We start from the raw sequence: 14,829 nt of genomic DNA on the forward strand, positions 1-14,829 counted from the left end.
TCATTGGCTGTGCGACCCATGACAAGTCCTTCCAGGGCATGGCTGGGAGAACCAGGAGGGATAAGGAAGTGCTCTATACACGGCGACCTGCATTACAAACGCTGTTGATTATCAGGAAGGTGACTGCCCTGAGACACGGTCAAGTCCCAGCTGCTCAGCATGACAGCCAGGGCAGCCGGAACTCTGACTCACACGTCACCTCCTGGGCCATGCGGTCTGTGCCCCAGACATGCAGGGCACCTCGCCTGTCTCAGACCATCGATCTCCCGTCAGCCTCCGGCCCCCGCTCGCTCCTGCATTTATGTACTAGAGCTCATTTGTCCTGATAGGCTTCTTCATTAGAACCACTGTCATTGATCACTTTTCTTTATCACAACGAAAGCCTCACACGACACAGGTGGGTACGCGCGTGCATACACACATACACACACACACACACACACACACACACACACACAGCCTTAGATCTGCTCTCCTGGGCAAACTGCTGGATGTCAAGATAAGCCAGGAGAGACCAGACGCATGCAACGGCCCTCCGTCACCTTCTGGGGGTGTCCGTGGTTCTGACGCCGCCGCAGGGGGAGAGCCCCGAGGCTTTCTTTCCCGGAGCCGACCTGGAAATCTCGGCCAGCCTCGCTCCTGCAGCACAGGGATGTCCACCCGGCACTGTTTTCAGGAACACAGACTCCAGGGAAATCGCTTCATGTGCCGCAACAGGGGAGAGTGGTCGAATCAAATGAAAGGTGACAAGCTATTAGTCCAAGATAAAGTCATGCTCTGAATGTATTTTAAAATAAAGTGTTCTCTTAAGTGAAAACATAGATTTTATAAGAGTTTTATGGTGTGTGATCTGTTTTGGTATAAAATTAATAGAAAAAGTATAATAGCCTAAAAGTATACAAAACCAAGACAGGTTCTGAGAGTTGGGGGTACAGGTGATTTTAATTCTTTTCACTGTGTTTCGCTACATTTTCTAAAGAGCCTATAAGACATTATTCTTTTATGTCATCAGGTAAAAGGAAATGTTGTTTAACATTTTAAAAATCACCTTGACTCAAATGATCCAAAATTTTGAAGTCTAGGCCTTTGTATATTTCAATAACCATCTGTCCACCCATCCACCCATCCTTTCATGCACCCATCCACCCATCCCTCCCTCCCTCCATCCATCCTTCCATCCCTCTACACCAGGACAAATAATTTATCCCACGATGTTGGCCTCACCTCCTGACACCCTTAGGTTACAATGAAGCCGAGGGAGGTAGGGAATCTGAAATGCAGAGGGAGGAGGTGGGGACCTGTGGTGTGGTCCTTCCTTCACATCGAGACCCGAGTGCCAGTCACAAAATAAACAGGGCGCAGCGCTGGCTCCACCGGGCGGCAGCCAGGAGCAGGGCAGGAGTAAGAGGGAGCAGAAGCGAGGGCCAGAGGCCCGCAGGACAACGCCTTCCGTGACTCCTGAGTCAGACGCTGCGCTGAGAAACAGTGGGAAGATTGCCAGGCGAGGGTCTCAGCAGCAGGGGCTGAGGCAATGATATCACCTGTGCCCAGCCCTTCACAGGTCCCGGAGCCCGTGCCCCAGGTACTGGGCAGCCCCCTCACGCACACAGAGGAGGGAAGTCCAGCTCAGGGACCCTGAAAGACACAGTCCTAACAAGGACCCCCATTCCCACCTCTCTCCCCACTGCTCACTGACACTGACATGCCACTCGCTGGCCTCGTGTCCTCAGGTTACAGTGTCAGCGTCTGTCAGTGGTGACGATGACCCTGGCTAGCACTGCCTGCTTTTTAGGGTCTTTTAAGCTACAAAAGATCCAACAGGTGTGGAAAGCACTCAGGGAAAGCGCCACCCGCCTAGGAGACCCATGATGTCCATCACGCACGCAGCCCCTCGCTGGCCCGCTTCCTTCTGTGGAAAGCCGCCCGCCCCACAAACCGCGGTTTGCACATGAACGCGTCTTGGGAAGCACGGAGGCTCCGATTAGGATGTCGACGCTGAAAAGAAAACGCGGCCCGTCCCCGCCGCTGTGAAAGCAATTTACTCACGTCCCACAGAAAGGACCCTCTCACTTAAATGGAGAAGAAATCTTAATAATAGATGATTGCTTTATGAATATGAAAACTATATATATTCGCTGCATAATCAACCGTTTAATTGGCACGTCGTACGCAGCCTCTCCGTGGGGCGCGTGGGACGGGTCTGAAGCCGCATGGCCGGCTGTCCCAATGCTTCTTATAGAAAACCAGAGGCTGCACCTCAGCTGAGGGGACGGGCAGCATCACATTCAGGTCCTCCACCAGTTAGTGAGCACCTGCTGTATGCAGACTGCTGCAGGGTTTACTGTCTTCAGGGAGAGAGCCCCATCCCACGATGACGCTCAAAGTCCACGAGATTGAAGCACAGTTATTACAGCACAATCTACATAAACTCCACAGGGGAAGAGGCTGCCCATGGGGACGAGAAAAGAAAAAGATGCACATTTTCAGAATGGAGCATCGACGCGCGCGCGGACGGTGACGTTTCCTGCCCACTCGTCAACTTAAAGCAGGTGTCATTCCCTCTCTCACCACCTGGATTCAACGTTGTACTAGCAGTTCATCTTCGGTGATCATACAAGGAAAGGACAGGCAATGCAGCCAAACAGGAAAGGGGGAAGCAAAACTGTCCCTATTTGCAAACGACATATACTGTACATGGAAAACCCTCCAGACACCACCAGGAATCTATAAGAACTAATACACGAATTCAGTGACGCTGCGGGATCCAAAATCAAGGTTCGGAAATGGGTTGCATTTTTATGCACTAATGACAACCTCCCGGAAAGAGAAATCAAGACAGAAGCCCGTTCACAACAGCATCCAAAAGAACAGAACACCGGAGTAAATCTTTGCTTGTTTCTAAGTATTGGACAATCAATGGGCTTCTGAACACACCCCTGTGGGAGGAGCTCCGACGGCCAGGGCGGACAGGCCTGATACCCACCTCGGCGGGGCCTGCGGCTTCACAGGGGCATCCGTCGGCCACGGGCCCCTTTGTTTGCTGAGAAACGACAAGTCGATTTTGAACACACAGTTAGGAAACTCAACTCCCTGCCATTCTCCCCATCGGGCTCCTGCCTGTGAGTCCCTGTCTCCACTTGCGCCTCACGGCTGTGAGTGGAGACGGAGGCCCCGGGTTTGGCTGAAATGGCACCGTTTACCGCCAGCGCCTCTGTGTCTCGGGATAAATGGCTGGTCCGCTCTCTGCTCAGGGGTTCCGGGTTCAGCGACCCTTGGAAGCCTTGGGGAGTCACGGCGGTGTTCACACAGCGACCGGAGGGGGAGTGGACCCAGTAACCTCACTCATCAGGCTGCAGGGCGCCGGTCTCTGAGGGGGAACGGGCGGGGGGCAGCAGGCTCTGCAAGTGGGCTGTCGCTCCGAGGCCAGCCCACCCGCCGGCGGCTGGGCTCTTGACTCTCTCCGTGGGTCGTGCCGCCAGAGGCGGGAAGGTACGAGGCACGTGTCGGTTTGCTCAGGACACCTTCCGGGGGAACCTCTGCCATGTTTTCAGTGGCATGGAAGGCAGTGTGGCAATCTGGACAGACACAGAGCCAGCCCGATGCCCGTGGCGTTTGTAAGCCCCTGCGTGAGCTCGGGGAGGCTTGTTCTGTGTCGTGGGGAGTCCTTGGAGGCGCTGAGCAGGTGGGGGTGCTGCCTGGTGTGTTTGTAATAAAGATCACGGGTGCGCAGAGCCAGACGGTGAGCTGGAGCCAAGCAGGTCACAGGGAACGTGACTTCAGAAGGGGAAATAAGAATGAAAGAGAAGGCCTTGGAGAGAAGCTCTGGGCAGAGTGTGTGTGTGTGTCTGTCTGTCTATGAGGGGGGTGGGGGGAGGGAGAGGGAGAGGGAGAGAGGGAGAGAGGGAGAGAGGGAGAGGGGGGGGGGAGAGAGAGAGAGAGAGAGAGAGAGAGAGAGAGAGAGAGAGGATTGAGCTCCATTCTAGGACAAGCAAAACAGTAATGAATGGAGTAACTGCACTGAAAAGCCTCAGTCGGGCTGTGACCAGGGAGACATTAGGCCTGACTCAGATAAACGCCCTAGAAGAGCAGAGCCCGGACGGAGGGCGCCCCTCTCGGCCGCCTCAGGGGTCAGCAGGTCCCCGCGGGATGCCAGCGAGGCCTCTGTGTTCAGGGCCTGGGCCCCCGGCCACTGCCCAGCGCTGGTGAGGACGGGGGTGAGTAAACGAAGGGATGGAAACACGACGAGACAAACCCCGTCCTTCCCGTTGGCGGAGCGGCGGTCACTCACCTGCGAGCCTCGGCCGTCGTCGTGCGTGCGCGGTGCTGCGGGCATTGGTGTAGATGCGGCCCGGGCAGCACGGGACAGGCTCACCGTCCGCCGACCCCACGGGAGTACTGACCCCGCGAGGCGAGACGCAGAGCCTGAGCTCCACAGGGACCCACGCTGGGTCGGCGGCCAGCTGAGCGCCCCAGGCCGCGCAGGAAGCAGTTATTCTCCTGGTGAAGGTTCACGTTTCCATGAGTCAGCGCCCGAGCGCCGAGCCGGGGACCAGGAGTCACGCGAGAGCGCCGAGCCGGGGACCAGGAGTCACGCGAGAGCGCCGAGCCCGGGGCCAGGAGTCACGCGAGAGCGCCGAGCCCGGGGCCAGGAGTCACGCGAGAGCGCCGAGTCCGGGGACCAGGAGTCACGCGAGAGCGCGAGCCCGGGGCCAGGAGTCACGCGAGAGCGCCGAGCCGGGGACCAGGAGTCACGCGAGAGCGCCGAGCCCGGGGCCAGGAGTCACGCGAGAGCGCCGAGCCCGGGGCCAGGAGGCACGCGAGAGCGCCGAGCCCGGGGACCAGGAGTCACGCGAGAGCGCCGAGCCCCGGGACCATGGAGAGAACTGGCGCTGCGCACGCGTAATAAGAAACATCGCGGGCGGGCGTGGGCGTGTGATGTGCTCCGTTCCACGGTAATATACGCTCCTGCGCAAGGATTTGGAAATTATACCAAAGCGGGAGGAAGAAAATGAAATTACCCACCAGCCAGAGACACACTCCATTAGCATTGCAATAGGTTTCCTTCACGCCCTGAGTTTCCTCTTTATGTGACAGGTGTTAACAACAAACTGCAGAACAGCCTCTCCTACCGGCAGTGAAAATATGGTGCGTGAGGCCCAGCATTTTATGCTCGTCCATTTGTCTTGTAAGTGAGACATGCTCTCCTCCTCCGCGAGGCCTGGGAGGGGCCTGTCCTCGCCTGCACATGCGCCCTTTCCTTCCTTGCCAGCTGAGGGTGTTGCTGCCCCCACTGGTCTCTGTGATAGCTTTGCGAGTCCAGTTCTCGTTTTCAACGTCAGTCCTTTGCATCAGCTCAGCCTTTTATTGTTTGCAAACTTGGCTCAGCTGGCCCGTCACCGAGGACGCTTGATGGAGTGTCTGCCGGACGCCGGGCACCGCTCTGCGCACTAAGACGCCACAGAACACGACAGAGAAGGCCCTGCTCTCCTGGGCGTGGTCAGTTCTAGAAGGTGGTCGGCGACCTCGCACCAGCCATCACGTGCATCCGGGACTGCGGTCCTCTCTGCGGCCACTGGCTCAGGCACCAGGAGCATGGACACACCGATGACTTGTTCGTGGCAAAGGACATGAAGGTGGGGTGTTCTGGATGCAGCCAGCGCTCTCCTGTGTTCCCCGCTCCACCCCGGCAGAGCAAGAGCCCGGGGCTGGTCCCATGCGGTCCTGCAGGGTCAGCGGCATGTTCACACTCAGAGAGGGGGTGTCAGAAGGACACCGCCTGACGCTGCTGGCTCTGATGATGCTGGAAGGGTCCATGATCCAACGAGTGTTGGCAGACTCTCTGTCCGTATCTGTTCGCCCACTGGCCTGGGAGCCCATCAAGGGCCGGCACACCGTCCCAACACCTCCACGCCCTCAGGGCTCAGCTCCCTCGATGGTGTTTGATGGGCAAGTCCGCGGTTTTGTCTTCTCCCTCCAGGGTCCACTCTAGTACAGGTGCCTCCGCCCACCCTCCTGTCAGCAAACCATGTCCACAGCCGGGCTGCGAGCATCACCAAAGGCCCGAGCCGTCCAAGAATCTGCGGTCACCACGGGGCAGCGCGTGGGGGCTGACACTCCCTGTGGGCCTCCCAGGTTCCAGCCTCACACCCTGGGCGGGGTCAGCAGGGAGCGCCCAGGGGGAGTGGGGGTGAGGGCCCTGAGACTGCAGGGAGGGGGCAGGGCTCGGGGAGAACAGGGCTGCTTTCCACCCGGGCGTGAAATAGGGTTTTCTCTGAGGCTAAGGACAGCGGCCCGCCCGTTTCCAATTTGACTAATGCCTTCCATTAGAGCTTTGGCACGGCCCAGCGAGAGGCACCATTGGGCTTTGCTGTGATTGCTTTTCAAAGCCAGAAACTGCTTTGTCATTCAAAACTGTCCCCAGTCTTGTCCCAGAATCCTAAGCCAAGGTTTATTGAGACGGAGCTGAAGAAGGGCCCCCTCTCCAGCTGCTGGCTGGCTGGCGGCCTGGGGCAGTGCCTCACCCCTCTGAGCTTCAAAGTATTATTTTTAAAAAATACATATTTTTATTAATCTCAGAGAGGAAGGGAGAGGGAGAGACAAAAAAATCAATGATAAGAGAGAATCATGGATGGGCTGCCTCCTGCATGCCCCACACTGGGGATGGAGCCCGAAACCCGGGCATGTGCCCTGACCGGGAATCGAACCGTGACCTCCTGGTTCATAGGTCAACTGCTGAGCTATGCCGGCCGGGCAGCATCTAAGTATTCTTCTGTCAAAGGGGGATCATCACACCTGCCCAGCCTGCTTCCCGAGTTGGTTGTGAGGGTGAAACAAAAGGCAGCAATGACGGCTGCAATGTATCAGTTCCTTACTGTGCAGCAGACACTGTACAATCAGTGACCCTCAGCATCTCCCATGGCCCTTGGAGCAATCTTGCGAGATGCGGTGGGTAGAACAATAGCCCCTAAGGCGGCCGCAAAGCTCCCTGGACCCTGTGACTCTAGAGCAGTGGTTCTCAACCTTCCTAATGCCGCGACCCTTGAATACGGTTCCTCATGTTGTGGTGACCCCCTAACCATAAAATTATTTTCGTTGCTACTTCACAACTGTAATTTAGCTACTGTTATGAATCGTCATGTAAATACCTGATATGCAGGATGTATTTTCATTGTTACAAATTGAACATAATTAAAGCATAGTGTTTAATCACAAAAACAATATGTAATTAAATATGTGTTTTTCGATGGTCTTAGGCGACCCCTGTGAAAGGGTTGTTCGACCCCCAAAGGGGTCGCGACCCACAGGTTGAGAACCGCTGTTCTAAAGACTGCATGGCCAACGGGAAATGCAGATTGCACGCGGAATCCTGGTTGTTGACAAGCCGACCTTCGAACAGGGAGAGTCAGAGTCAGAGAGATCACCATGGAAATGAGGTGGGAGAGAGGTGGTGTCAAAAGGACGCCACCTGAAGCTGCTGCCTTCGCTGATGTTGGAAGGGCCATGAGCCAAGGAGTGCTGGCAGACCTGAGAAGCTGCGAAGGGCAAGGAAATTAATGTTCCTCTAGTGCAGTGGTCGGCAAACTCATTAGTCAACGGAGCCAAATTTTTTTAAACTTAAACTATCTAGGTAGGTACGTTGTTATTAACGTAATTAGGGTGCTCCTAAGGCTTAGGAAGAGCCACACTCAAGGGGCCAATCTGTGGCTCGAGAGCCGCAGATTGCCGACCACTGCCTAGAGCAGTGGTTCTCAACCTTGGCTGCGCATTAGAATCACCTGGGAATCTTTAAAATCCTGATTTCTGGGCCTCGTCCTCCGGAAATTCTGTTTCTTTGTTACTAATGCTGTGGCCCCACCCCATCACAAAGAAACAGAATTTCCGGAGGATGAGGCCCAGTAATCAGGATTTTACAAAGATTCCCGGGTGACTCTAATGTGCAGCCGAGGCTGAGAACCGCTGCTCTAGAGCTCCCAGAAGAAGGAAGCAGCCTGCTGACGCCGACGTCAGCCCGGGGACGGGATGACTTTCCGCCTGTGGAAATGTAAGATACACTTGAGTTGGTTTAAGCCACCACACTTGAGGCAACTTGTTGTAGAAGCGACAGGAAGACAATATGCTGTTATTTTTTTCCTTTTCTCTCTGTAACAGATTAAAGAAACCGAGAATCAAAAAAATGAAATGTCCTCTTCGGAGTCTGTCAGCTACCACCGAACAAAAGCCGGCGCTCCTAACTCAGGCTCCAGCTGCCGGAGCAGCAGTGGTGACCAGCGAGCCGGGGCAGGTTCTGGGGTTGTGCTGTGGAAGGGCCCCATTCCTCGCTGCAGCAAAACCTGCCTGAGCCTTCAGGTTCCAGCGGCCAGGCGGTCGAGCGCGCATCCCTCAGAAAGTGCCTGGGGAGCGCTGAGAGAGCTGCTAGCTTGTGTCAGAGCCACATTAATCAGAGACGTAACCGGGGAGGGAGAGATCTTTCATTTCTCACGTTAATGAACAAACGGATTTCCCATTCATTATGCATGGGCTTTCCAAGCGCAATGAATAGCTCGGGGACAAGCAGGAAGTTTCGGTATTTATAGAAAATCAGCACCCGCCAGGTTCAGGCGGCATCACGCATTCAAGGAGCGGTTTAGTATGCGTGATGGATCTCCCTTATTACTCTACCTGGTGTTTATCAACTTTACATTTTTAAGGCGCGAGAAGTGATGAGTTCGTTGAGAATGCCCCCGCTCCGCACTCCGCGTTGGTTTTGTTCCTCTGTGGCGATCAGATGCAGGTTCCCAGGAGCCTCAAGGCCTGCTGTCCCGGTCTGAGCTCCCAAGGCTTTTGCTCGTCTGTCTGCCTGTTTTGTTTGTTTGTTTCCAGGAGAACTAAGTTGCCTCTTGATATTCATCAGCCGTTTTCCATTCATTTCTGCTGCTGCTTCTGCTTGGAAATTAATCTCTTTCCTCTCTCCCCTCCAGCGGAAGAGCGTGGTGGGTCCTGTGTTCAAGGCCGAGGTCAGCCATCAGGAGAAAGGGCTGCTGACGACTAGATCTTGGTGTTCACTGCCAACCAGTAGCAGGACTAGAAGAAACAGGATGAAACGCCACCTCCCAGCCCTCACCCTTTCCCCACGGCGACACCACAGACATTTACAGAGAATAAACTCGAGATACTTTCAAAAGGAAAAGAACAAACAACCATGAGGCTGACATTACACAACAAAGCCTATCGCTACACCGTTACTGTAATAGTCAGTGTTCCACTCAGCACAGCTTTGGTTGAGGGAGGCAGGAGCATGAGCCCATGTCACTTTCCCTAATGGAACCGGCTGTCATGGTAGGACCCCCCCCACTCCCCTCACTGAGAGTGGTTTTCTTCAGCGTGTAAGTCAGATTCGGTCTTTTTGCCATTTTCCGCCACCGCAGCCGCCTGCGTCCATCCCTCGTGGAGCATGCCATCCTGCTGCTGCGAGGACTCAGCTCCATCCCGGGGTCCTCGCCAGCCTGAACCCCCGCCTCACTCCATCCGGGGCCTGTGCACGGCTGGCTCCATGTCAGTTACATTTGGGAGTAGGAACGTGAGGCGAGGGGCTGCCTCTCCTTTCTCTGCGTGAACCCGTCCCCAGCTGCCTTCCCCACAGCCATTTCCTGCTCCCAGCAGCTCAGCCAGGTCAGCAAGCCTCGGGGGGGGGAGGGGCGGCCTCCTACTGGGGAGCAGTCCAGTCACCCCTTACAGAACCTCCGGGTTGGTCCAGAGGCTCCTCAGGGGCCCCCCTCTTTGGTGAACAGCTGGCAATCATTTATTTATGTACAACTGTAGGCCTGGTGCATGAATTCCTGCATGGGTGGGGTCCCGCTGGCCCGCCCCTATCGGGGTCAGTTGGGTGGGGCAGGTCGGGGGGAGGGGCCACAGGTGATTGGCTGGCCAGCCCCACCCCCTGGCCAAACTCCTGGTGGAGGAGACAATTTGCATATTAGCCTTTTATTATATAGGATTTCACCCGTGCCTTACAAGATGCTATAAATTTCTTGAAAGCAGGAAACTTGCCTATTGTGTCTTTCACTGGATACTCTGCTTCCAGCACAGCATAGCCTTCAGTGCCTCCCACAATCCTCTGTTCTGGGGAAGGATGGGCTCGGGGTCTGTCAGAGGGAGGTGCTCGGAGGGGATGGTTTAGACCGGGCAGGTGCTGTTGTTCTCATTGTTACTGGAGAGTCGTCCACGCCGGCCCGGACTCTCTCGCGCAGCACTAATGACAGTACATTGTCAGGCGCTGTCCCAGGCGTGCCCGTCTCCCTGTGCCTCGTCCAGAAATAGCACTTGGAGTTAATTATAGTCCACTCTGCAGGCTGTGACCTCCCTGTGCCCGGTCACCTTGGCCCCCCTCCCCAGCACCTGGCGCCATGTCTGCTGAGCTCAAAGGAGGGCGCGTCCGTCTGGGAATAGACGCCGGTCCTCAGGCCCGTCTCTGTCACATCCTCGTTCGCTGGTCCCCACGCACTCCGCCCCCTGGAGAACGAGGCAGCGCTGAGCGACAGCCGGCCCAGGAACACCTCCCCTTCTCCATTCTACCCGACCACGGGGACCACGGGGACCTGGGCAGGAGACCAAGGTGAGGCCGGGCCAGATGCCTCAGCAACATCTCCCTGGCAACAGCCCAGCCTGCGGCACGCGGGGTCTGGGTTAATAAGCAGCCCAAGGTCAGCTGTCAACAGGGTGCGCCTCCTGGCAGGTGCCCCGCCCAGAGCAGGGCCCACCTCGCCCTCACCGTCCGCCCTCAGACCTCAGGGCGATGGGAGGCGGAGCTGCGACCCCCACTCCTGGGGAGGAGCAGTGTGGGAACGGCGGTCTGGGCGTGGTCTGTGCAGGTCCTGCTCTGTTTGATGAGCCTTCTTAGGTCTCAGAAGCCTGGATGACAGAAACCCCGCGTTCTCTCCTTCCCACAGGTGCTGATAAGGACATGGCGGTAAGAGAGGAATCGTCACGGGGCTGAGGAACAGGAAATCAGATTTATTGAGCACCTGTGCGGGCCGGCGTGTCACACACACACGCACACGCACACACACACACCCAGGCTGGTTCAGGGGTGTGGGGGAGGCACCCATCCCAGCTCCGGCAGCACCTGCCCACCTGCACCCTCAGGAGCGCCCGGGGCGGCCGCCGCCCGCCTTTACAGTGCAGGTGAGTGAGGTCAGTAAGGCGCTCGCACGGACAGGTCCTTCCGTGGCTGAGATGCCAAATCCGCATCGAAGGGCAGGGCCTGCTCCCCCCACACCGGCCTCCCCATCCGAGTCCGGACAGGATCCCGTGGCACTTCCGTGCAGAGGCCTGGAACGGATCCCGCTCTCTGCACCCCCGGCGGGAGGCAGAGCATTCACGGGTCTCGCTTCACTGTCCCTCCTGGGAAGGTTCCCGGGCGCCTCCGGCTCGGCGGGGAGAGAAGCACCAATTCATTCTTCAGTTCCCTTCGGGGCGAACAGGTTAGTTGGCCAGAGGCTGGTCGGTTTCAGCACCAGGAGTTCCTTCATGGGCAGCATCCAGTCGACGGGCTGTCGGGACTAAGACTCAATCCGCTGACCCCAAAAGAAGTTTCCACTTCAGAGGAGAAGGAGCAAAACTCACAAAGCATGAACAAATGCAATAACAATAATAATTAATAAAAATAATAATCTGACCGCCAGCATCTGTTCGTTTTAATAACACCGAGGTCTCTTGAGAAAATAAAACAAATGATAAAAAGAAAAGCAGGTGGCCAAAATGTTTCAAGATCTCTGACGTCCTCGGGCTCTGAGTTCAAGTTTCAGAAATCCACCGCAGTCCCCGGGCCTTCTGGAATCTTCTAGGGGCCCTTCACATTCCCCGGGCGGGCGGCAAGGCTGGCGAAGTAGGCGCACTGGGAGGGGTCGCACTGGCCGGGGGGGCCAGGCGGGCCCGGAGGGCCGGGGTGTCCAGCGGGTCCGGTCTCCCCCTGAGGGCCGGGGCCCCCAGGAAGCCCGTCTTTGGCGTAGCCGGGCACCCCAGGTTGACCTGGCCAAGGAGCAAAACAAACAGAAGGGAGTCAGGTTTCTCCGGAGCAAACGAGCCCTTTCTCGGTGCTTCCACCGGAACGAGCCGCCCTGGAGACACCCTCAGAGAGCAGCCGGGTCTGGGCACTGGGCACGGTGCCCTGAGAGACCGGGACGGGCTCCGTGGACACCAGGGCGCAGGGGCACCTGGCTGTGCAGGGGAAGCGCTGCCTGGACTGTTGGCCAGGACAGCGATTGGTGCCACCGGAGAGGAGCAGACAGAGGCAGGGGACAGCCGGGGACGGAACCTGTGCTCTGTAGGGGGCGGGTGGGAGACCCGGCCTTCTGTGTTCTCACAGGCTCCTGGGAGGAGCTTCTGACTGCGAGTGGGACGCCCAGTCCTGTCACTAACCATCACCCGATTCACCTGTCCCTAGAGACACCTGGTGACATCCCATTCTCCACACCCAGCTTGTCCCAGACAGTCTGCAATCTCTAAGCTTTATCACGTGTGCACCTGCAGACAGGGACCACATCCGCCTATTGTGCAAATCATGGGCAAAGACCACGTAAACAGAATGCAAGCAACTGACAGACCAGAATGACCCAGAAAATATGACCCATGGACACGCTTCCCTGCCTCCACTTATTAAGCACCATGACACAATATATAATCAACCTGTCTCCCTTTTTGCTTTGGCAACTGGGAAGCTCGGTGCTAAGGGTTAGAGTTAACCTTCGCAATGAGATTCCTTCTTAAGTCTTAATAATCATGTTAGGAAATCTGAGTCCCCCATAAACGAAATAAAAAGTAGATTCTTGCCTTAAAAAGACCTTCAGACATTTCGGGAACACTAAAATTCATGAGGGCTTTGGTGGTCGCTATGTCACCTACAGCCCTGCCCTAGGCCAGGTCCTGAGACCAGCAGCCTACTCATTCCTTCAGCTCAGAACCCCTGAAGTCCAGTCTTACCCCAACCTCATCTGTACGGTCAACTCCCCCTTCTTTACTTGGAATCGCCTTATTTAAAAATATTATTAACATTCAAGCTACTGAGAAGCAGGCAAGGAGTCAGAAATAAGTATTTACAATGCATCTGTAGGCATCTTCTCTAAGGAGAATAGCAATTGTGGCCACTGGAGGGCATTTGGAAAATCAGGAAGATATATATACATATATATACACACTAAAATTAAAATGGCCTCTAGCTTAATATTCAGAAGTGACCTCGGGCCATGGTGTGAACTAGAAGTAAACCTAGAAACCTCAGTGGCACGGAGCTCGATAACCACGCAGTGAGCGTCACTCCTTCCACTTCCTGCGTCCATCTCGCACCGTGGAACTGCTGCGTTCCCACAGAGCCCGGGGTGGGGAGATGCACTTGCCTGGTCCCCGAACAGGCCAGCCTGGGACAAGCCAGCCCTACTGGCCACCCTGCCGCCTGGCCAGCACCCCCCAGATATGCTGAGACATAAGGATGGGGCACAGAGGGAAAGAATCAGGGCTCCACGTTCAAGGGTATGTGGGAAAGGCTGCTTAACCAACTGAACTTGCGTTTTTATGCAAGTTCCTTGGCCCATGTAAGAAGCTAGCGCGCCCTGGGGATGGCTGAAAGGGGCTGTAGCTCCCAGCACGGCCCAGGCCTCTTTCACCCCAAATCAAGGGCCCAGGGATGTCCCACCGTTGTCCTAGCAAGTCCAGAAGCGGCATTTCAGATGGGACAGAAAATCCGTGTCCGGTGACCTTGTAGTTAAAGGTCACCCTTTCTCCCCAGCCTTCCCCGAAGGGACCCACCACCGTGGACGCTATCCCCACCAGAGACCCCAGACGCCATGCCCACCTGGGATTCCGGGGGGGCCCATCTCGCCTCGGAGGCCGACACCTGGCGTTCCTGGGTCACCTTTGGCTCCTCGCTCACCTGTGAGGGGAACGCACACCTTCAGGCGTAGAGACGGACCCATGGTGAGGGCAGAGACAGGGTCCCCCGTGTAGGAGGGGGGTCCTCAGGGGCCTGCGGCCTCCACTCCGACCACCCACAGCTGGGCCCTAAGTCCTGTTCACACACTCCCCACACTCACCTTCACGTGCACGCATTTGGAAATACGCACAGGTGCACACAACTGACACTCGCTCCTAAATGCATGCTCAGGTCACACATTTACACCGTGAACCCCACACATAACTACCTGTCACATGCACACACAGGCACCTCCACACGCCAGCAAACAGGTACATACTCATACACACACGGAGACTCACGCAAACGCAGGCAACCACACGCACACACTCGCCGCAGACACACGTGTCGGTGCATCCACTCACGCAGGCTACACGTCACGTCCTCAGAGCACTTGCCAGAACCTCTGAGAGGGAGCAAGCCCAGCATCCCCGGGCCTGTGGCACGTGCACAAGGCAGAGCTCTCCTCCCGAGAAGCTGGGACGCGGCTGGCGGGAAGCGGCACGGAGAGCACGCTGGTCGGAGCAGCGTGCGGCCCAGGCGTGGGACACTGAAGAATCCACGGGAACAGTCCTCGTGCCACATGGGCTGCGCCCCTGCCTCGCTGAAGGTCACATCCTCCCTGGCCTCCCTCGGCCCCGCAGAGCCCACGTTTGTGGCACCAAGGAAAGCACCACAGAGGGTCAGGGAGGCCGGGCCCAGCCCCGCGGGCACCGAGCCGCGTCTGAGCTAACACTGTACAGACTGAGTACGCGGGCCCCTCCGCTCCTTTCCCATCGGTCACCTTTTATGTCGTTTCTACAGTATCTCCGCTCGGCGATGGTTCTCTTTTGTAATCCCATGGAAAGTGTGCTGGTCTGTGGGGCGTGAGACCAGTCTTCCCTGTT

The 14,829-nt window shown here is 56.6% G+C and overlaps 1 protein-coding gene across 1 annotated transcript in view; it reads right to left on the reverse strand.

The window, feature by feature from the left end:
• Positions 1-11,366: 11,366 nt before the first annotated feature.
• The window catches only part of COL22A1 (collagen type XXII alpha 1 chain), a 108,741-nt gene continuing 105,278 nt past the window's right edge, over positions 11,367-14,829 (reverse strand). The window contains exons 62-63 of the mRNA XM_059672366.1: positions 13,826-13,903; positions 11,367-12,006 (exon numbers count right to left, since the gene is read on the reverse strand). Of these exons, the coding sequence (XP_059528349.1) occupies positions 11,819-12,006; positions 13,826-13,903 (266 nt within the window). The 3' untranslated portion in view covers positions 11,367-11,818. The remainder of the gene's footprint in view (positions 12,007-13,825; positions 13,904-14,829) is intronic.

Source organism: Myotis daubentonii, chromosome 17 (assembly GCF_963259705.1).
Source record: "Myotis daubentonii chromosome 17, mMyoDau2.1, whole genome shotgun sequence".
NCBI classification, from domain to species: Eukaryota; Metazoa; Chordata; class Mammalia; order Chiroptera; family Vespertilionidae; genus Myotis; species Myotis daubentonii.